Source organism: Oncorhynchus mykiss, chromosome 7 (genome assembly GCF_013265735.2).
Source record: "Oncorhynchus mykiss isolate Arlee chromosome 7, USDA_OmykA_1.1, whole genome shotgun sequence".
Lineage (NCBI taxonomy): Eukaryota > Metazoa > Chordata > Actinopteri > Salmoniformes > Salmonidae > Oncorhynchus > Oncorhynchus mykiss.
This window is the reverse complement of record NC_048571.1, coordinates 59,752,515-59,776,699: the sequence shown is the minus strand read 5'-3', so window position 1 is coordinate 59,776,699 and position 24,185 is coordinate 59,752,515. Positions and strand designations below refer to the sequence as shown.

At 42.6% G+C, this 24,185-nt stretch overlaps 1 protein-coding gene across 2 annotated transcripts in view; it reads right to left on the bottom strand.

Moving 5' to 3' along the window:
- LOC110528126 (receptor tyrosine-protein kinase erbB-3-like) overlaps positions 1–23,890 on the bottom strand; it is a 39,694-nt gene extending 15,804 nt beyond the window's left edge. Inside the window, exons 1-11 of one of the 2 annotated variants that reach the window (XM_036983673.1) lie at positions 23,372–23,890; positions 15,582–15,736; positions 12,106–12,292; positions 11,617–11,742; positions 10,746–10,808; positions 10,485–10,603; positions 10,201–10,342; positions 9,864–9,977; positions 9,622–9,739; positions 2,860–2,933; positions 2,644–2,734 (exon numbers count right to left, since the gene is read on the bottom strand). In XM_036983673.1, coding sequence (XP_036839568.1) covers positions 2,644–2,734; positions 2,860–2,933; positions 9,622–9,739; positions 9,864–9,977; positions 10,201–10,342; positions 10,485–10,603; positions 10,746–10,808; positions 11,617–11,742; positions 12,106–12,292; positions 15,582–15,736; positions 23,372–23,450 — 1,268 coding nt within the window. In that variant the 5' untranslated portion in view covers positions 23,451–23,890. The remainder of the gene's footprint in view (positions 1–2,643; positions 2,735–2,859; positions 2,934–9,621; positions 9,740–9,863; positions 9,978–10,200; positions 10,343–10,484; positions 10,604–10,745; positions 10,809–11,616; positions 11,743–12,105; positions 12,293–15,581; positions 15,737–23,371) is intronic. The other variant, XM_021609949.2, reaches the window with a different exon arrangement.
- Between the last annotated feature and the right edge of the window lie 295 nt (positions 23,891–24,185).

Sequence of the window (24,185 nt, the reverse complement as noted above, 5' to 3'; positions counted from 1 at the left end):
AGGAGGAAGAGAAGCAAGGTAGAGGGATAGGGTGATGACAGGAAGAGAGAGAGCCAAGAGAGAGAGAACCATTAAGGTGGAGGGAATGGAGGATATTTCAGAAAAAAATATGTACAAATGTATATTGGTGCTGGGAACATAAATCAAGTCAGGAAAGAGAAGTAAATGAATCCCAGATAAGGCATTGCTGCTCCCAAACATGAATTAATTGTCTACATGTAGACAGAAAATGTGTGTGTTATTATGTATAGAATTCATATGCTATTGTGGTAGAGACTCCTATTAGCCAATGTGGTCATCAGTGGAGACTGCTCACGGGAGGAAGGGGAGGACCAGCCTCCTCAGTGAATTTCATAAACATTTGAAATGTAAAACATTTAAAAAGTTATTTAGATAAAACTATAGTAAATACAATGACATTTCACCAAATAACTGATTAAAACACACTATTTTGAAAAGAAGGCCAACAGTAGCCTCAACAGCACTCTGTAGGGTAGCACCATGGTGTTGCCGGAGGACAGCTAGCTTCCGTCCTCCTCTGGGTACATTGACTTCAAAACAAAACCTAGGAGGCTCATGGTTCTCTCCCCCTTCCATAGACTTACACAGTAATTAGAACAACCTCCGGAAGGACGTCCTCAAACCTATCAGAGCTCTTGCAGCATGAACTGACATGTTGCCCACCCAATCAAAGGATCAGAGAATTAATCTAGTACTGAAAGCATAAACTACAGCTAGCTAGCACTGCAGTGTATAAAATGTGGTGAGTAGAAACAGAAAGACAATAGTTGAACAGTTTTGAACAAATTACTTTCTTCCAAAATGAAGGAGAAGCAAGAGCGAAATAGAGAGTCATTTTTTTCACTTTCAGTTTCCCTTACTTAGCTAGCTAGTTTAGCCTACTGAAACACCCTGCTCAAACAGAGGGATGCTATGTTAGCTAGCTGGCTATGACTTTCCAACACAACACTGGAACTCTTCCAAGTCAAGTTGTCACTGTGACTAGGGTAGGCAATCTAGTTTCTTTATTTCTATGTTGGTGTGGTTCCCAAGCAGAGGCAGCTGTCCATCGTTGTCTCTGATTGGGGATCATATAAAAGTTGTCCTTTTTCATTTGGGTTTCGTGGGTAGTTGTTTTCTGTTTAGTGTCTGCACCTGACAGGACTGTTTCGGTTTTCCCCTCTTTGTTATTTTGTTAGAGTGTTTTGAGTATTACATTTATCATGAACACTTACCACGCTGCGTTTTGGTCCACTTCTTCATATGACGATCGTTACACAAGTTAAGCTTTTGGTATTAGTAATTTATTGTCACCGGGGCCTGCCGGTGTAACTGCTTACTGACTGTACACTAACTTTACTGTATGATTTTAGCGGGTTTACTAACACGTTAGTTATTTTAGCTATGCTGACTATGACGTTACTTTAGCTTATGGTGATAACGATGTAGGCTGTTTGTAGAGGTTTGGCTTGGAAAGGTTTTTTCGCCTGGTCGCATACAGCTGATTTGTTGTGCATTGAAGTCCACAAGCGAAGGGAAGAGCAGGAATACAAGGTGGGTGTTATGAGAGTGAACTCTGTTACACGTGATCAGGGGTGTAATCATTCTGTCGATTCTGTTGAAAACGTTCCTTAAACGTAAGCGAACACAACAAAACGGGGATAAACACACCTGAATTTGTCCAAGAGAAACTCTCATTTGCAACTGTTGGACTAATGATTACAGCCTATATCAGCTAGATGCAGGCAAAAGCGTGCAAGGCGGTATTGAATGTCACTGTCTGTCACCTCAAATTTGTCTCTCGACCTGTGTGCTCCTACGTTGTAAACTTTCATTCATAAGCTAGGTTGTAGCAACCTCATGATGGGTATATGGAAAATTAGAAGATCATGTAGTAGCCTACACCTATAACCTGTTACATTGAACTGGGTGAACAGAATATGAATGAGAGTCATCCAATATGCTGTAAAAGAAATAAGGCCATGCTCATGAAAAGAAAATCATCCTCCTTCATTTTAAACGGCACTGACCTCCACTGGTGGTCATAAGGTATGATCAAGTTCAAAATACAATCATGAGGATTATACCTCAACTACACTAAAATCCCCCACCCATCACCAGCTGAGACACTTCTCATACAGTTCAAGACCACTCGTAACCACTTCAGAGGATTTTTGTTTTGTTTAGCATTGTCTGAGTATGACGCTGTTTTTCAGTTCACACAGTATCAGGAAGATTAGTAGTCAGATTACTAAAACAACTGTCACACACACTACTGGACTTTTTAGAGTGTCTGCCGCTGATGGAACAAATGAGAGAGAGCGAGAGAGGAATAGAGAGAGCGAGAGAGGAATAGAGAGAGCGAGAGAGGAATAGAGAAAGAGAGAAGAGACCGAGAGAAAGGGGAGCAAGAGCAGGGGATGAGAAATGGGGTGAAAGGGGATGAGAGATAAAGTGGTGACAAGACACACAAGACACAACAGGCCAGTCTATGCATGCATGTCTACAATGCAGTTAAGCACAGATGGAGATGGAAATGGGTTCAGTGGACACATACTGTAGAAAGTGATATTTCTTAAGTGCAGAGAGACAAAGACACAAGTCTAATGTCAGAGAGTGCGAAAGACAGAGATAGATGGTCACCTGTAGAGGGTTCTTCCTTGTATGGTTCCCAAGTTGGAGAACACCGACAGGTCAGTCAGATTTTCAGGCCACGACTGGATACTCAGAACGTCTGGCAACCGCAGAAGGTGTTAAAACACAGAACACCTTCCAAACACGAATACATCATATCACTCACACCGCTGCCACTAAACAGACACATGCATTTGAAACTTCAACATACACACAAGCACACACCTGTGATCTCTCTCACAGTTCTGAAGATCTTCAGTTTCTCTGGGTCCAAAGCTGTGATGTTGTTGTAGGGATCACTGTGTATAGAAGATCATCCAACATAAATAGTGAGGTCCATTGAAAGGTGAACACATCAAGTTGACATTACTGTGCCATTTTGAATATGTATACAGCAGCAGTCAAAAGTTTGGACACACCTACTCATTCCAAGGTTTTTCTTTATTTTTACTATTTTCTACATTGTAGAAACGATGAGATAACACATATGGAATCATGTAGAAACCAAAAAAGTGTTAAAACAAATGAAAATATATTTAAGATTTAAGATTTTTCAAAGTTGCCACCCTTTGCCTTAATGACAGCTTTGTACACTCTTGGAATTCTCTCAACCAGCTTCACCTGGAAAGTTTTTCCAACTGTCATGAAGGTGTTCCCACATATGCTGAGCACTTGTTGGCTGCTTAACCCTTCACTCTGCAGTCAAACTCATCCCAAACCATCTCAATTGGGTTGAGGTCGGGTGATTGTGGAGGCCAGGTCATCTGATGCAGCACTCCATCACTCTCCTTCTTGGTCAAATAGCCCTTACAGAGCCTGGAGGTGTGTTGGGTCATTGTCCTGATGAAAAACAAATGATCGTCCCACTAAGCGCAAACGGGATGGCATATCGCTACAGAATGCTGTGGTAGCCAGGCTGGTTAAGTGTGCCTTGAATTCACTGACAGTGTCACCAGCAAAGCAAAGCACCTACACAGCGTCATCCATGCTTCACGGTGAGAACCATACATGCGGATATCATCCATTCAGCTACTCTGCATCTCACAAAGACCCGGCGGTTGGAACCAAAAATCTCAAATTTGAACTCCGTCTCTCAGATTTTCACCCACCTAATGTCCATTGCTTGTGTTTCTTTGACCAAGCACGTCTCTTCTTATTATTGGTGTCCTTTAGTAGTGGTTTCTTTGCAGCAATTTGACCATGAAGGCCTGATTCTCGCAGTCTCCTTTGAACAGTTGATGCTGAGATGTGTCTGTTACTTGAACTCAGTGAAGCATTTATTTGGGCTGCAATTTCTGAGGCTGGTAACTCTAATGAACTTATCCTCTGCAGCATAAGTAACTCTGGGTATTCCTTTCCTGTGGGGGTTCTCATGAGAGCCAGTTTCATCATTGCGCTTGATGGTTTTTGCAACTGCACTTAAACTTTAAAAGTTCTTGACATTTTCTGGATTGACTGCTGTTCATGTCTTAAAGTAATGATGCACTGTCAGTTTTCTTTGCTTATTTGAGTTGTTCTTGCCATAACATGGACTTGGTCTTTTACCAAATAGGGCTATCTTCTGTATACCACCCCTACCCTGTCACAACGCCACTGATTGCGCCTGAGGGGATGGCTGCCCTTTTATTGGCTCTTAACCAACCGTGCAATTATTATTTTTGTTCCCGTGTTGTTTGTGAATTATTTTGTACATACATAATGTTGCTGCCACCTTCTGGACATCAGAACAGCGATTACTCACCTCGAATTGGACGAAGAATTTAATGAGTCGGATGGGAAGGATATACTCCAAACGCCCTCATCCCTGTCATTAGCTGGAGATAGAAACTGAGATTTTGTGGAAAGAGATCGGGGTGCCTTGTGAGGATCATGCTAATCTGCCTTTGCCATCCGTACTGCTAGCCAACGTTCAATCGCTGGAAAATCATTGGGATAAACTGAAAGCATGTATATCCTACCAACGGGACATTAAAAACTGTAATATCTTACGTTTCACAAAGTCGTGGCTGAACGACGACATTAATAACATACAGCTTGCAGGTTATACACTATCGGCAGAATAACACAGCAGCCTCTGGTAAGACACAGAGTGGGAACCTATGCATATTTGTAAACAACAGCTGGTGCACGATATCTAAGGAAGTCTCGAGGTTTTGCCCGCCTGAGGTAGAGTATCTCATGATAAGCTGTACACCACACCATCTACCTAGAGAGTTTTCATCTGTATTTTTCATAGCTGTCTACATACCACCACAGACTGATGCGGGCACTAAAAACTCACTCAATGAGCTGTATATGTCACGCCATGATCTGTTTCATCGGTGATTGTCTCCACCCCCCTTCAGGTGTCGCACATCTTCCCCATTATCCTCTGTGCATTTATCCCTGTGTTCTCTGTTTGTCTGTTGCCAGTTCGTCTTGTTTGTCAAGTCAACTTCTCCTTCTGCTTTTCCCCAGTCTCTCTTTTTCTCGCCCTCCTGGTTCTGACCCTTGCCTGTCCACCTGCTTGACTATTCTGCCTGTCCCTGACCCTGCTTGCCGTCCTGTACCTTTGCCCCTACTCTGGATTACCGACCTCTTCCTGACCCTGAGCCTGCCTGCCATCCTGTACCTTTGCCCCACCACTCTGGATTATCGAACCCTGCCTGCCTTGCACTGTCGTTTGCCTGCCCCTGTTACTGTAATAAGCATTGTTACTTCAACACAGTCTGCATTCGGGTCTTACCTGAAATGTTATAGTACGAACTGGCCATGACTTACCCAGCAGACTTGGACCAGCTCCGCAATGCCATCTTCTCCCAAGGAGCCACCATTGGTAGGCATAAGGAGTTGCTTCGCGGTCTGATGGAAGGGTTTCAGGCCGTGGCTGAATGTCACGGCCTAGCTTTGGACGCCTGGTACCCCGGCTGGTAGCAGCGCCATCACCCCGGTTTCCCAGGAACCCCACTTACCACCCCCGGAGCCCTACGATGGAGATTCCAGAACCTGTTGGGCCTTTCTGTTCCAGTGCTCCCTTGTTTTCAAGCTGCAGCCTTCTTCGTTCCCCTTGGACCGCTCGAGGATAGCGTACATCATTACGTTGGTGTCCGGGAGGGCACTCGCCTGGGCCACGTTGGTGTGGGAGCAACAATCCGCCATCTGCCTCAGTCTGGAGGTATTCGTGGTCGGAGGTGACAAAAGTTTGAGGCGCCGGTGTCCAGTGGAGAAGCTGCCCAGAGGTTACTCCAGCTTTGGCAAGACTCCCTCAGTGGGGCTGACTATGCGGTGGATTTCCACACGCTAGCAGCGGAGGGTGCCTGGAACCCGAAAGCGCTGTTCGACACTTTCCTGCACGGAATATCGGAGGAAGTAAAGGACGAGCTTGCAGCCCGGGAACTACTGATGGATCTCGACTCACTCATCGCTTTGACCATCTGGCTCAATGGACGGCTATGGGAACGTAGGAGGCAGAAGAGGTCTGATTGCTGTCCCAATCTCTCACTCAAGGATCCCACCTTGCATCTGATGGACTCAGGAAGTCCCCGGCGTCTACGTCCCAGACTGCCAGTTTACCTCTTCCCAAGCCAAAGCAGCTCGGCAGGGCTAGGTTGTCTCCAGCCGAACGCGTATGCAGACTTAACACCCAGAGTCTGTATTGTCTGTATTGCGGTACTGCCTATCATTATGTGTCTACCTGTCCCTTCAAAAGACCTAGCTAATTGGTAGGGATGAGTACTCTGGTGGGTCCTAAGGACAATTTAGCTTCTTCCCCTAATCTCCCCCCTCTCCATGCCACCCTGCTGTGGGGGGCCCAGTCCAAGTCTCTCCAGATACTCATCGACTCGGGGGGGCGATATGAGTCTTACGGACATTTCCCTGGCGTCCGAGCTGGGCATCCCCACTCAACCCCTCTCCTTTCCCATGAATGTTAGAGCGCTAGACGGGTGTTCTATAGGCCGGGTCACCCACCATACGACCTCCATCAACCTACGAGTGTCGGGAACCACAGCGAGACGATCCAATTCCTGCTAATTGATTCTCAGCAGGTTCCTTTGTTATTGGGATTCTCTTGGCTCCAGTGACACAATCCCTCGATTGACTGGTCTAGTGGTGCCATTGTGGGCTGGAGCCCGTTCTGCCCCGGACATCTCCGCCATTCCCGCGGTGTATCAGGACCTCCGGGAGGATTCAGTAAGGCCCGGGCCACTTTGCATCCGCAACACCCACCGGTACCCAAGGATGTTAAGCCGGATGGCACACCGCTATAGCCCCTCTGGATTACCGACCTCTGCCTGACCTGACCATGAGCCTGCCTGCCGTTCTGTATTTTTGCCCCACCACTCTGGATTATCGACCCCTGCCGTCCTTGACCTGTTGTTTGCCTGCTCACTGTAATAAACATTGTTACCTGAACACAGTCTGAATTTGGGTCTTACCTGAAACGTTGTAGTATACCGCCATAAGCAAACAGGAAAACGCTCATCCAAAGGTGGCGCTCCTAATGGCCAGGGACTTTAATGCAGTGAAACTTAAATCAGTTTTACCTAATTTCTATCAGCATGTTAAATGTGCAACCAGAGGGAAAACAACTCCTTTACTCCACACAGAGTGCAAAGCTCTCCCTCGCCCTCCATTTGGGAAATCTGAAAGCAGGAAGCACCAGTGACTTTGTCTTTAAAAAAAGTGGTCAAATGAAGCAGATGCTAAACTACAGGACTGTTTTGCGGAGTACACCACATCCGTCACTGGCTTCATCAATAAGTGTATCGATGGAGTCGTCCCCACAGTGACTGTAAGTACATACCCCAATCAGAAGCCATGGCTTATAGGCAACATTCGCACTGAGCTAAAGGGTAGAGCTGCCGCTTTCAAGGAGCGGGACTCTAACCTGGAAGCTTATAAGAAATCCCGCTATGCCCTCCGACGAACCATCAAACAGGCAAAGCTTCAATACAGGACTAAGATTGAATCATATTACACCGGCTCCGACGCTCTTCGGACGTGGCAGGGCTTGCAAACTATTAGACTACAAAGGGAAGCACAGCCGAGAGCTGCCGAGTGATACGAGTCTACCAGATGAGCTGAATAACATGAATGAGAGAATCAGTTGTTCCAGACGACTGTGTGATCCCGCTCTCCTCAGCAGATGTGAGTAAGACCTTTAAACAGGTCAACATTCACAAGAGCGCAGGGCTAGACGGATTACCAGGACACGTACCCCGAGCATGCGCTGACCAACTGGCAAGTGTCTTCACTGACATTTTCAACCTCTTCCTGTCTGAGTCTGTAATACCAACAGGTTTCAAGTAGACCACCATAGTCCCTGTGTCCAAGAAAACAAAGGTAACCTGCTTAAATGACTACCGACCCATAGTACTCTGTAACCATGAAATGCTTTTAAAGGCTGCTCATAGCTCACATCAACACCATTATCCCAGAAACCCTAGACCGACTCCAATTTGCATACCGCCCCAACAGATCCACAGATGATGCAATCTCTATTGCACTCTACACTGCCCTTTCCCACCTGGACAAAAGGAACACCTATGTGATAACTCTATTCATTGACTACAACTTAGCAGTCAACACCATAGTGCCGTCACAGCTCATCACTAAGCTAAGGACCCTGGGACTAAACACCTCCCTCTGCAACTGGATCGTGGACTTGACTCCAACACCATCATTAAGTATGCAGATGACACAACAGTGGTAGGCCGGATCACCGACAATGATGAGACAGCCTATAGGGAGGAGGTCAGAAACCTGACCGTGTGGTGCAAGGACAACAACCTCTCCCTAAATATGATCAAGACAAAAGAGATGATTGTGTACTACAGGAAAAGGAGGACCGAACACATCCCCATTATCATTGACGGGGCTGTAGTGAAGCAGGTTGAGAGCTTCAAGTTCCTTGGCGTCCACATCACCAACAAACAAACATGGTCCAAGCACACCAAGACAGTCGTGAAGAGGGAACGACAAAATCTATTCCCCCTCAGGAGACTGAAAAGATTTGGCATGGGTCCTCAGATCCTCAAAAGGTTTTACAGCTGCACCATCGAGAGCATTCTGATGGAATGCATCATTGCCTGGTATGGCAACTGCTCGGCCTCCAACCGCAAGGCCCTACAGAGGGTAGTGCAAGCAGTCCCGGAGCACCAAGTCTAGGTCCAAGAAGCTTCTACCCCCAAGCCATAAGACTCCTGAACAGGCTATTTGCATTGCCCCCACCCTCTATGTTGCTGCTACTTTCGGTTATTATCTAGTCACGTTAATAACTTTACCTACATGTACAGATTACCTTAGTTACCTCGACACCGGTGTCCCTGCACATTGACTCTGTACCTGTACCCCCTGTATATAGCCCCACTATTGTTATTTACTGCTGCTCTTTAATTATTTGTTATTCTTCTGGAATTTTCTTAAAACTGCATTGCTGGTTAAGGGCTTGTAAGTACGCATTTCACTGTGCGGTCCACACCTGTTGTATTCGGTGCATGTGACACATACAATAGGATTGGATTTTGATTTGATTGCCTCAAACGCATGAAGAAGGAAAGAAATCACCTGAAATGCATTCCAGGTGACTACCTCATGAAGTTGGTTGAGAGAATGCCAAGAGTGTGCAAAGTTGTCATCAAGGCAAAGGGTGGCAACTTTGAAAAATCTTAAATAACATATTTTGATTTAACACTTTTTTGGTTACTACATGATTCCATATGTGTTATTTCATAGTTTTGATGTTTTCACTACTATTCTACATTGTAGAAAATAGTAACAATAAATAAAAACCCTTGAATGAGTAGATTTACTGGTACTGTATATATTTAAGTATTTTGTATGTTTATTGGATAGAAAGAGCTAGAGCTGAAAGGTAGGAGAGTGCTGTAAAAACATTGGGCCAGATTGGAACATAAGCTGGTAGCAATACATCATACATGTGCTCCAGAGGCAGCTAGACTACCCCATGCCATGCCATTTTGATAGAATATTGCTGCTGTCACTCACCCTTTAATCCCGGTGACCAGGAAGTGAAGGCTACCCTGGATCTTGGTGCAGTTGATGAAACTGTCAATGTTCTGAGAGTCCACTGTCTGCCTGGAGGCTGTGCCTGTTCCTTGACAAGCTAGATATTTGAGGAGAGGGGAGAAGAAAGGATAAGAGAAAAGGGCAGGTTGCTGGAGTAGAAGACTCTCTATAAAGCAATGATAGTTGAAGGGTGTATGTGTGGGCACTGGACAGCCGGGTACCTTTGGGACAGAGGCCTCCACAGGGCTCACACCTCTTCACTCCTTTCTTCTCCATCTCCGTCTTATAAGAAGGGCAGCTGCTCACACACGAGCTCCCGTCCACCACAAAATTAGCTGAGGAGGAATGTAATGTGAGAGAGAAAGAGTGGGGCAGAGGGACAGGTAAAGGGAGAAAACCAAATCATTACAATCCACAGGGAAATCCACAGGAAGTTTGGACCATGCTAGAAAATTGATAGATTGAATGAGGATAATGAGTGAGACATGATGGTCATGGTTATGACCAGGAGTTGACTGGTGAGGGGAAGTGGGGAGAGCATGCTGTGTGTGGACTCACTGGGGCACTGGGCCACACAGATGGAACTGTACTGGTACTTGGCGCTGGGGTTGGGCTCCAGTTTGAAGGTGTGCTTGTTGTAGATGAGGGTCTGGGGACACTGGGGCACACAGGAGCCTGAGTTGTTGAAGTTACGGCAGGCCTGGATAGAGAAAAAACACAGTTATATGATACTGTATGCATTGCTTAGTAGTATAGTTTTAACCCATTCATTTCTATCCAATGACTATCAGAGCAACTTTTAAGACTTCTTTGCGGTGTGTTTGTGTGTATAGCAAACTCACAAAGCAGTCGGTATCCAGGGGTCCGGTGCAACCTCCTGCACACTCCATATGACAGCATTCACTAGGACTCCTCCCGAAGCAGCGGCCATTACACTGAGGGGCACACACTGTCTTCGTCACTGGGGGGGGGGCAGGGGCAGAGAGAGAGATAGAGAACTTTGAGTCAAGCAAACTGACTGAGCTGGGTTGTAGGACATTACATGAGAGCGAAGCTATCTAGTGTTGTCAGAAAATGAGAGCCAGGGGTCAAAAGTGACTCACAGCTCTGGCAGGTGTCATTCCTGGGCCCCCAACATGGACCTCCGCATGCTTCATCACATGGCTCTGAAAAACATGTCAGACATTTTAGAAAATGTAAAACTACATCACACAAAAACATAGAAGAAGACGGCCAGCATCCCGGAGTCGCCTCTTCACTGTTGACATTGAGACTGGTGTTTTACGGGTACTATTTAATGAAGCTGCCAGTCGAGGACTTGTGAGGTGTCTGTTTCTCAACCTAGACACTCTGATGTACTAGTCCTCTTGCTCAGTTGTGCACCGGGGTCTCCCACTCCTCTTTCTATTCTGGTTAAAGTCAGTTTGCGCTGTTCTGTGCAGTGAGTAGTACACAGCGTTGTACCAGATCTTCAGTTTCTTGGCAATTTCTTGCATGGAATAGCCTTCATTTCTCAGAACAAGAATAGACTGACGAGTTTCAGAAGAAAGTTCATTGTTTCTGGCCATTTTGAGCCTGTAATCGAACCCACAAATGCTGATGCTACAGATACTCAACTAGTCTAAAGAAGGCCAGTTTTATTGCTTCTTTAATCAGCACAACAGTTTTCAGCTGTGCTAACATAATTGATAGTTGCTGATAATGGGCCTCTGTATGCCTATATAGATATTCCATAAAAAAATCTGCCATTTCCAGCAACAATAGTCATTTACAACATTAACAATGACTACACTGTATTTCTGATCAATTTTAAGTTATTTTAATGGACAAAAAATTTGCTTTTCTTTCAAAAATAAGGACATTTTTAAGTGACCCCAAACTTTTGAACAGTAGTGTATATAGTAGCAGTCCTAGCACTAATCTGAATACATGTCATTTCTGTGAGTACTACCATCTACCTGATGCTATACTCACGTTCAGGCCCGTTCTCATTGATGATGACTTCAGAGTCTCCATCCTTCACTATGTCCAACCAGTTCACCTGAGGGGTATAGCTCAGGAACTTATTCTGAATGATCTGCACCCCTCCCTCCAGTATCTCTTTGGAACACACACACACACATACACACACACAAAGGAAGATGAACAATTAGTTTAACAGGCCAGAACACGTTGGTGAGTAACCAAATCAAAACGGGCACAAATTTGTATTTCTCTCTCCGCAGTGCCTCCTCTCATCTCTCATGCTACAGTTGGGAATTGAAATTTGAATTTCATTGTACTTCCTGGATTGACTGGAATTTACCCCAATCCTGCTACTGAAGTTCGTATGGTAGTTGGCATGTGGACCATGATAACCATGTTGCTGTTCATGATGATGATGTGTATCACTTAAAGACTTATCTTCATCACAATAAAAAAAATGTTGTGTGTGTGTGTGTGCGTGCGTGCGTGCGTGCGTACCTGTGAGGTGTGTGAGGCCCAGCTCCTTCAGTCCGTGTTGGCCGTCCTTTTGGTAGTTGACGAGGACAGCCAGAGCAAAGCGCTCCTCGTACAGAGTGGTGCCTCTTATGACACGGAGCTGGTCCAGCGGCAGCCGGCTGAACTGGTTAATGGCAATGAGGATGTAGCCCGTCACTTCTCTAATAGACTACGGGGGAGAAGAGGTCAGGGAAGAAGGAAAGAGGAAAAGAGAAAGCGGAAAGAAAAAGGTGTTACTGTAGACGGAAACAGGATACGGATATGTTCCTCATTGTTGATCTTGGAGAGCAGCAGTGTGAGCAGGCATTTGTCACCTGATTCAATTGAATCAACTACACATCAAGACCTTGATTTGCTCAATCAGGTGTGTTAGAACTGGGCTGGGAAAAAAGCCTGCATGCAAGTATCCCTCTAGTATGCGGAGTAAAGAACATTTATGTAGCGCAGTGGTTCCCAAACTTTTTATAGTCCCGTAACTGCTTGTTGCAATTTCGATGAGGCTCTCGTGTTCAGATATTGGTAAGTGGACTGGAGGCAGGGCATGAAAGGGATAACGAATCCAGTTGTTTGTGTCTTCCGTTTCAGGGAAGTACCTGCGTAATTGTGCACCCAGCTCACTCAGGTGCTTCGCTATATCACATTTGACATTGTCCGTAAGCTTGAGTTAATTTGTGCACATAAAATCATACAATGATGGAAAGACCTGTGTGTTGTCCTTGTTAATGCAGACAGAAAATAGCTCCAACTTCTTAATCCAAGCCTCAATTTTGTCCCGCACATTGAATTCAATTGAGGAGAGTCCCTGTAATTCAGGCGAGAAAAAACATCACTCAGATAGGCCAGTCGTGTGAGAAACTCTCATCATGCAAGCGGTCAGACAAGTGAAAATTATGGTCAGTGAGAAAAGTTTTAGCTCATCTCTTGATAAAAAAAAAAACGTGTCAATAATTTGCCCCTTGATAACCAGGCACTTCTGTCATATGTAAAAGCATTACATGGTTGAGAAAGAGTTCAGGGGCCTTGCTTTAACAAAGTTAACCATTTTCACTGTAGTGTCAAAAACATATTTCAAGCTGTCAGGCATTCCTTTGGCAGCAAGAGCCTCTCGGTGGATGCTGCAGTGTACCCAAGTGGCGCCGGGAGCAACTGCTTGCACGTGCGTTACCACTCCACTATGTCGCCCTGTCATGGCTTTTGCGCCATCAGTATAGATACCAACACATCTTGACCACCAAAGTCCATTTGATGTCACAAAGCTGTCCAGTACTTTAAAAAATATCCTCTCATGTTGTCCTGGTTTTCAGTGGTTTGCAGAAGAAGATGTCTTCATTAATTGACCCAGAGGCGAAAGAAACGTACACCTATTTAGGTGAGGTTGTGGCACTTAAAAATTAAAGAAGAGCCGCACACTCTAGGAGCTCAGATGCAATAATTTAATAACCTAATAATCAACGTTTCGACAGAGAAGCTGTCTTCATCAGGGTATAATTCCTTAATTGACCCCCCATAAACGTAACGGACATATACCAGGAGCTGTGCCAGGACCACCACATCTGTTGACTCATCCAGCTGTAAAGCATATACTTTACTGGCTTGTATGCGAAGCAGTAATTGTTTCAAAACATCTCCTGCCATGTCACTGATGCGTTGTGAAACAGTGTTGTTTGATGGCATTGTCTGTATAGTTTTTTGGCCTTTTCCCCCAGCATTGTCCCAGCCATATCTGCGGCAACAAGAAAAATGAAGTCCTCCACAATAGTATGGGGCTTGCCTGTCCTAGGGACTTGGTAGCTCACCATATAAGACGCTTCTAGCCCCTTCTTATTAATGGTATATGTTGCTTTTATACATGTCTTACTACTCAAAAGTCTTTATTCTCACTCAAAAATCTCATGTGGCTTATTTTTTAAATTGTCATGTTTCGTTTCTAAATGTCTGCGCAAGAGTGAAGGTTTCCCGCGAGAGAGTAACGGTTAATGTGATTGGATGTGAATTATTTGACTAGGCTACCTGTATTTGACATTGTGTTGTTATTTCACTGAACACTAGATGGTTTAATTTTATTTTTGGTAGTAAAATGAGGCTACTCAGGCGAGAAAAAAACCTCACCCAAATGTATAGCCCCATTGGAAAATATAAATGTACTGTTTGAAAATATGAAGAATTGGCCTCCCGGGTGGCGCAGTGGTTAAGGGCGCCCAGGCGCGCCCAGGCTCTGTCGTAACCGGCCGCGACCGGGAGGTCCGTGGGGCGACGCACAATTGGCCTAGCGTCGGGTTAGGGAGGGATTGGTCGGTAGGGATCTCCTTGTCTCATCGCGCACCAGCGACTCCTGTGGCGGGCCGGGCGCAGTGAGCGCTAGCCAAGGTTGCCAGGTGCACGGTGTAGCCTCCGACACATTGGTGCGGCTGGCTTCCGGGTTGGATGCGCGCTGTGTTAAGAAGCAGTACGGCTGGTTGGGTTGTGTATCGGAGGACGCATGACATTCAGCCTTCGTCTCTCCCGAGCCCGTACGGGAGTTGTAGCGATGAGACAAGATAGTAGCTACTACAACAATTGGTTACCACGAAAGTGGGGAGAAAAAAGGGGTAAAAATAAAAAAAAATAAAAAAAATATGAAGAATTATATATATATTTTTATATACATATTTTTTAAAATATGAATCACGTTTTTATTTGGTGTATCTCCGACGGCATTGCGTACGCATGCCCCAGTTTGGGAATACCTGATGTAGCGGATCATGTACTGACATCTTAATTCTAAAATTCAACAACTTTGACTATAACATCACAACATCCCTCTTACTCTCTCACTCATCAATTGTTACCATGACAGCCGTAACATTAGGTAACTACAGTACAGATGTGGGATCTTAATTTGATCACCCTGTTGCAGGAGAACTTGTAGTGTATTTGAGGTTTAAAAAGGCTTTTGAATGTATCAACTCCTACAAAAAAATGTCCATTAATTATAATCCACATAATATTTTACACTTCCTGTTGCTGCAGGATAATTTTCCTGCTGTATCAAACTGGCTCAAATTAAGATCCTATACCTGTGCCATGACAGAAACTAGTTACAGGCAGAGGCATATACAGTATATGGCTCTGTTTACGGATAACTAACTGGTTTTCGTGGCTTTGTGTTAAGTTACCATGGCTGTGTGATCAGTTACCATGGCCGCGCCACAGTGATAAAGGTTTCACAGGGGAATGTAAGAGGACTCATTGTGTACAGGAGACAGTGACATCATCCACAAGAGACACACAATGATAAAATCTCTGTGTTGTTCTCTGTGCCCCAGAGGGAAGTGTGGCCTGACATGTCTGATTGTGTGTTTAGTGTTGGCACTATATATATAGACTTCTATTGACTGGAGTAGATGATACATTCTCCTGGTGCAAGACACACACACATACACACCTGTTGCCATTCATCCACCTGTTCATCCCCTCACCTGAAGAAAGGTGAAGTCCCTCCAGTGTTCCATCATGGTGATCTCCAGGTTACCCATGACGATCTCACAGCCACTGTACATCTCCTTCATTAGCGTGTACTGCGTCTGTGAACTTCCTGTCACGCTTAGTGCATTTTGGGTGCCGGAGCATATCACTGGGGGAAAGATGGGTAAAGACAGTTCTTCAGTTTTAAGGATTTCAATTTTTAACTCTAGCCTATGTTGTTGTTGTACTGACACATTTTGTGTAGTTTTGATGTAACACATCAGGTCACAACTTACAGTCAAATCTGACTATGACTAATACATGTTAGTGCTAGGAATAATAAATAACTTGTTCACGTTTCCTTCTCATTCCCTTTAGGCTAGTGCTACATATAATACAGTGACTGACTGTCTCTGGGGCATACCTACAAGGCCTTGTTAATTGTGGACTGTAGGAGTCCAGTCCTTTTCCATTTCAATGTCATTGCAACTGAGACTGTTTTGCTAATCAAATCTTAGCCAGATGTCCAAAGAGAGAGAAAGAAAAAGTGAAAGAGGGAGAGAGGAAGGAAGAGAGGCTAACTAGATAATAACATGTGTTTTTTAATTGTAGTTGCTGTTGCTGTTCCATTAATATTTTTCCATATATATATCAATAAGTTATTTATTCACAGATTCACAGACAGATATGTCTCTAAGAACAAGATATACTGTGTTGGGTTTGATGGGACATTGAACTTTAACTAACATGAGGTACTGTAAATAGACCATGTTGTCAAGTTCATGTGCACTTTTTACATGTTGTCTATGTGCTGTGTTCCTGTGCTCTCACAATTATCTGAAATAAATGTTCAGCATTAAATCTGGAGACTGTGAGGAGTCACACAGACATGTGCTAGGAGTGTGTTAACATGTACTAGTTAATTTGCTTCACACAGGAAATAACAATCAGTAAAAGCTAGCAGGTGATTCTGGAGAGAGTAGCATAGTGTGTGAGCAGTCCAATGAGCAGGCCCAGACATCATAAAGCAGTAAAGCAGAGATAGTAGACACTTTATTGTGAGAGAGAGAGAGAGAGCGAGAGAGAGAGAGAGAGAGAGAGAGGTTCAAATAGTGTTAGGTCCAGAGTGAAATTATAGTTTCTTAAGGCTCATCACAATATTTCCCTGTGAATGGATGTTAGAGAAAGAGAGAGGGTGTATGCGGGGGGGGGTCACAGGTGCTGACTCTAGTATGGAGGAATGTGAACACACACACAGAGCCAGACAGTGCACACTGACTCTACCTTGTTAGAGGGTCAAGGGACATTCCTGAACACTAATTTAGCAGCGTGCTACATTAGACCAGTGCTCTTCTATCCTGGTCCTGGACACCCACAGGGTTGCACATTTTTGCTATAGCCCAGCATTTGCATACATGTGCAACCCGCATTGTGAGGTTGCATGAGAATAATAAACATGTAAAAAACAAGGATCAGAAATTATTATATAATGAACCACCAACTAGATCCAAGTTGTACAAGCTACAGTCAAGCACAGTGTACTGTAGGAGTTCTGTTCAGCTCAAATTGGACCATGGACTTTGCAATGTATACACATTTGGTCATTGGAAACCCATTAGATTGTAATTATGTTCTTATGTGTACATTTCCCAATGAGAACCATGTTATCACTACCCCACCTAGGTTAAGCGCTGGGAGAAGCCTGAGCTGGGTCACTGCTATCAGTAGATGGCTTAAAGCTGTTGACACTCAACCAGTTCAATTGCCTGTTGAGAAATAGTCCTGTGCACCTGCACATGTACACCCAGGCACACACAATCACGAAAGTATACAATCACCACACAAACACTAAAAATACTTTCGCAAGGCACTGTAGTAACCTAACACGCTACAAAACATCACAGCCATAGACAGTAACCTAACAGCTAGAAAACATTACAGCCATAGACAGTAACCTAACACGTTTGAAAACATTACTGCCATAGATAGTAACCTAACACGTTTGAAAACATTACAGCCATAGACAGTAACCTAACACGTTTGAAAACATTACAGCCATAGACAGTAACCTAACATGTTTGAAAACTGCCATAGACAGGAAACTAACACGTTAGAAAACATTACTGCCATAGATAGTAACCTAACACGTTTGAAAACATTACTGTCATAGACAGTAACCTAACACGTTTGAAAACATTACAGCCATAGACAGTAACCTAACATGTTTGAAAACTGCCATAGACAGGAAACTAACACGTTAGAAAACATTACTGCCATAGATAGTAACCTAACACGTTTGAAAACATTACTGTCATAGCCAGTAGCCTAACCCTCTAGAAACATTACTCAGTCCTGGATTAGGTTTAGTTGTAATTTTCATTCATGTTCCCAATGTTTTAACACTCAAAAAGTGGAGTGGAAAGAAAAGGGAAGAAAAGAAAGACAAGAAAGAAAAGAGGGAGGAGGAGATAAACACGTTTTATAAAGTGATATAAACGATGGATGAGGTAAACAGAAACTTGGCTCAGGACACCAAGAGATTACCGCATACCTTAGAGGTCTATGTATGTTTTTTTATTACTTTGGTACTATTTTCACAAGTATATGCTGAATTTTTAAAACTTGTAATACAGTCAGTATTAAATTAAAAACCTTTCATTGTGCATTTATTTTGTTTGTAAACATCTTTCACCAATCAACCACTGATCCAAAAATATACGTTTACTATGAAATATAATGAGTATTGTATTGATATTGTATTACAGCACTGTAGGAGCTGGAAAAACAAGCATTTCGCTACACCTGCTGTAACATCTGCTAATCTTTGTAAGCGACCAAAAAACTTTGATTTGTTACATAATAGTCATCATCATAGTAGTACATTCGAGTACATATCATACTTTCTATGTTTGGTATTTGGTATTTTGGAATTTTGGTTCACAGAAAACATGAAACATGACATAATACAGAACATTAATAAACAAGAACAGCTCAAGGACAGAACTACATCAATTTACAAATGGCACACATAGCCTACATATCAATACATACACATAAACTATCTAGGTCAAATAGGGGAAAGGCATTGTGCCGTGAGGTGTTGTGCCGTGAGGTGTTGCTTATCTGTTTTTTGAAACCAGGTTTGCTGTTCATTTGAGCTATAAGAGATGGTAGGGAGTTCCATGCAATAATAGCTCAATAAAAACTGTACACTTTCTCAAATTTGTTCTGGATTTGCGGACTGTGAAATGACCTCCGGTGGCATATCTGGTGGGGTAAATGTGTGTGTCAGAGCTGTGTGTAAGTTGACTATGCAAACAATTTGGAATTTTCAACATATTAATATTTCTTATAAAAAGAAGAAGTGATGCAGTCAGTCTCTACTCAAATCTTAGCCAAGAGAGACTGGCATGCATAGCATTTATATTAGCCCCCTGATGACAGTGACGAGCAAGACATGCCGCTCTGTTCTGGGGCAGCTGCAGCTTAACTACGTATTTTCTTGCAGCACTCGACCACACGGCTGGACCATAATCAAGATAAAACAGAACTAAAGCCTGCAGGACTTGCTTTTTGGAGTGTGGTGTCATAAAACCAGAGCATCTCTTTATTACAGACAGACCTCTCCCTATCTTTACAACCATTGAATCTATGTTTTAACCATGACAGATCACAATTAAATTTTAGTCATTAGCAGACGCTCTTCTCCAGAAAGACTTACAGTAGTGAGTGGATACATTTTTGTACTTTTTCCCGTACTGGTACAATCTACGGTAAAACCAAGTAATTTAGTATTCTCAACTTGTTCAACAGCCACACCATTCATTACCAGGTTTCAGCTGAGTTACAGAACTTAGGGAATGATTTGTACCAAATACAATGCTCTTAGTTTTAGAGACGTTCAGGACCAGTTTACTACTGGCCACCCATTCTAAAACAGACTGCAACTCTTTGTTAAGGGTTTCAGTGACCTCATTAGCTGTGGTTGCTGATGCGTATATGGTTGAATCATCAGCATAGATAGACACACATGCTTTGTTTACTGCCAGTTGCAGATCATTGGAAAAATAGAAAAGAGTAGAGGGCCTAGAGAGCTGCCCTGCGGTACACCACACTTTACATGTTTAACATTAGAGAAGCTTCCATTAAAGAAAATCCTCTGTTCTATTAGATAGATAGCTCTGAACCCAAGATATGGTAGATGTTGAAAAGCCATAACACATACGTTTTCTCAACAACAGGTTATGGTCAATAATGTCAAAGGCTGCACTGAAATCAAACAGGACAGCTCCCACAATCTTGTTATTATCAATTTCTTTCAACCAATCATCAGACATTTGTGTCAGTGCAATACATGTTGAGTGCCCTTCTCTATAAGCATTCTGAAAGTATGTTGTTAATTTGTTAACAGAGAAATAGCATTGTATTTGGTCAAACACAATTTTTTCCAAAAGTTTACTCAGAGCTGGCAGCAAGCTGATAGGTCTGCAGTTAGAACCAGTAAAGGCTGCTTTACCACTCTTGGGTAGCGGAATGAATTGGTCTTCCCTCCAGGCCTGAGGACAAACACTTTCCTCCAAGCTCAGATAAAAAATATGACAGAAAGGAGTGGCTATAGAGTCAGTTACCATTTTCAGTAGCTTTCCGTCTAAGTTGTCAATGCCAGGAGGTTTGTCATTATTGATCGATAACAATAATTTTTCCACCTCTCCCACACTAACCACAAAATTCCAACTTGCAATGCTTTTTTTCATTATTTGGTTTTTAATACATAAGTCCTGCCTAAGTTTGCCCACTTTGCCAATGAAATAATCATTAAAATAATTGGCAACATCAAATGGTTCCATCATTCTTTATATCATCGATCTTGGCTTCATAATACAGTTTATTATTATTTTTGTTGAGTTTAGTCACATCATTTCTCAATTTGCAGTAATTCAGCCAGTCAGATGTGCAGCCAGACTTATTAGCCACTACTTTTGCCCCATCTCTTTCAACCATACAGTTTTTAAATTCCTCATCAATCCATGGAGCCTTAACAGTTCTAACAGTCAGTTTCTTAACATGTGCATGTTTATTAATAATTGGAAGAATACATTTTATAAATTCATCAAGTGCAGCGTCTAGATGCTCCTTATTAATCACATCAGACCAACAAAGATGTTTAACATCATCCACATAAGTCACAGCAAAACCTTTTGTATAATCTCTTAAATATTATTTTAGGCCCAGCTTTCGGAACTTTGTCTTTCCTGGATATAGCCACTATATTGTGATCACTGCAACTAATGGGTACGGATATAGCTTTAGAACAAAGTCCTACAGTACTAGCAAAAATGTGATCAATACATGTGGATGATCTTGTTTCTGTATTATTTGTAAACACCCTGGTAGGTAGATTAATAACCTGAACCAGATTCCAGGCACTGATTACAGTGAGAAGCTTATACTTTACAGACATATATTTTAATTATGTAGTTCTCAAAAGTAATATGAGCATTGCATTGTAAAATACAATTACTTAATATGAACAATGTGAAACATGTATTTCTGGATGATTAAGTTTGGTGAAAAAGTGTGTGTAGGATTTTGTGTGTTGTACTTAGAGTTTTGAAAGAACTGCCTTTTTGATGATCTATTTTGAGGTTTGTACTAAGAGTTGTTAAAATGTACCACATACTGGTGAAAATTGCATCAGTGATGCAGGGTATTATTTGTGATAGATGAAAATGGTAAATATTCACTGTAAGGGGTACATCTACCTGTGTTGCGAAGGGAACACTAGTGTTGACTGAGAGGTTCACATTGAAAAGTTCAGGGGTTACACAATAACATGCTAGAGTACATGCCTCACTAACCGGTGCGACAACATTTTTTTGTGACGTATCCGTAAATAAGAACAGGTGTCCCTCTAGTGAAGCAGTAAACACTGAGAGGATTACCTGTAAGGCACAAATTGTTTTGTGTGGGCAGTTATTGTGCAATTACAAAGAAGGAAATTAAATCAAATCTATAAATACATATTGGAACCATTTAAATAATAATAATAATAATAATATTGCGATATATCGTCAAAAATAATATCCTGATGTATAACTGTATTATAAAACCTGAACAGGTAAATTGTTTGTTTTTATTAACCAAAAATAATGCATTTTCTACAAGGGTGTGCATCATAATTCAATTAAGGTCTTTACCAGAAATCGCTAAATTATCAATCATTAAAAATACATTTGTGTCATATAACAAGAATTAAATTATTCAGATAAATATGCTACAGTCACAAACATCTGAGCATTAGAATAGTCATGCCAGGAATGTCAACCCTCAACCCTCACACACACACACACACAGACAAACATACGTGCACACAGACACACACACACACATACATACACAGTTCCAGGTGATAGAAAACAAGCTTGAAGAGATTGAGGAAAATCCAAGCTTCAGAGATGCCTGAGAAAGTGTTGTGATAGGTATATTTTTATGACATGGCAGTTGTTGTTATCTCTGAACCCTGATATGAGTTTATGGCACACAGGGCCTTGTAATCTTGAGCTCTGTGCCACATCCCCGATGGCTAAGACAACAAACCACTACCTGACCAGTGCTCATGGTCACATATAGGACAATTAATGAACCAGTCCATCAATCGAATTATATTTCATTCAATTTGACTGGAGCCAACCTGTTACATATAGGACCAGCTGTCCCTCAGAAAATAAAGTGTGAGTATTCTAACATGCTGATTCAACTCTGGTCCATTGTGTAATAAACTATTTATTAACATGTAAAAAAATAAATGGATCCATGCAACATTTACCAGCAATGAATGAATTGTTTACCAGATATTGATGAGGAGTTATAGATCTCTAGAGAATACATTGAAATAAGGATAGTGTGCTATGCAGAGGAAATAAAGTATTGATTTGATGCTTTTCAAAATCTATATGAAATATATTTGTACTGTTGAGTGACATGTACAGTATGAGTCTATTTACTTCAGCCTATTATCTTCCATTGACTGTCACCTGATGGGGATCACCTGTGCCCTGACCTGTTGTTTACATGGTTTTCCTCCTGCAATGCACCACCTTATTTACCTACAGCCGGATGACATAAGTACAGAGGCAAAGTTCAGCCAGTGTTCGTGGTTGTTTGTGATTCGAATCACAACACCTCACTCTGACATGGAGGCTATACACACTCACACCTGACACACTATGAATACCAGGTGAATACACTGCACAGATTTGAAAGTATTTTCCAGGAACACTTTTGAAGTGCAAAGTGAGAAAGACACAGAAAAACAGAAAGTAAACATTGTTTTCTTAGACATTTATAGGGAGGAGCTGCATGGCAAGCGATAACAGACACAACTGACACAAACACATACAAGCACGCTGTTTCGAATGTCGGCTAACTGAAGTCGACTAACGCACAGCAAACAGGTTCAGCACATATGAAACTGGTTTTGTCTCTAGGGTCAGATTCACAGCACCGATTTAGGTGAGGACAAGTGATGCCATATTGACTATTTTATGTACACAACTGTGGGATTGGTCCCTCCTAAAAAAACACGAACCACATTGGGATTATTGACAAAATAATAGGCAACTTTATTGGGGCGTAAATGCGGTATGCTACAAAATGAGACACTTTGGGCCAATTCCCAAATGACTCCTCATTTTCACAATAGTTTTTTTAAACAGAAATTTGGGCACTGTCGGGGGAAGAGGAAATTACTTGAGCGAAAGTCTAATCAATTTGACGGCAAGCCCAATACAGGCACGAAACTTACCTTCTTGAGTTTGAGCGCAGGTGAGCTGGAGCCATGGTAGCGCGACGCATAGCGCGAGCACCTTCCGGAGTCCCCTCATTCCGACAGTTGACACAATTTATCAAACATTACGAGCTGGGAGAGATGTACAATATCGACTACCCTCCACGGTTTCCTCCTGCTCATGAATTGTTAGTCAAATAAATCAATTAAATGTAAACATGTATCCCCTGCTATGTACCGTATCTCAAAGAGAACAGGCTAAGTAAATAAATTCGGATTTAAGAGTCCCCGATCTTGAACGTTCTCTTTGCAGCAGAAGACTACTCAGCAGATTCGAATGGATTAAAACATTCATTTAATTTACAGAAAAACTAAACGTAAAAAGCCTACTCGTATGCCTATTGACAAAAATATAGGCGAGGATAGAGCGAGTGTATATCGGTTTGGCACAGTTTACAATCTTTCAACCTCTCTGATGTGTAAAATCATCAGTAGTCACTGATTGGACAAGAGACTGTCGTTGAACCAACCAGAGACAAATGCGCCGTCTGTAGGCTACTCCAAAACTGTCTGCGTCAAGTCTACAACGTAATACTTGCAACTAATTGTTTAAGGAAACGATCTTCACTCCACTTCTATACTGAAGTGACTGTTTCGTAGCAGGTTAGGAGAATGTACGCAGCAGGCAAGGATAATTAACATAACAGGTTAGGAGACTGGGGTTAAGGTTGAGAAATTGGTCTCCTAACCTGCTACGAAAATCACCTTGTATCGAAGTGTCCCGAATTGATCATTATTGAACCATCTTTGTGAGTAAATAAACTTCCTATTC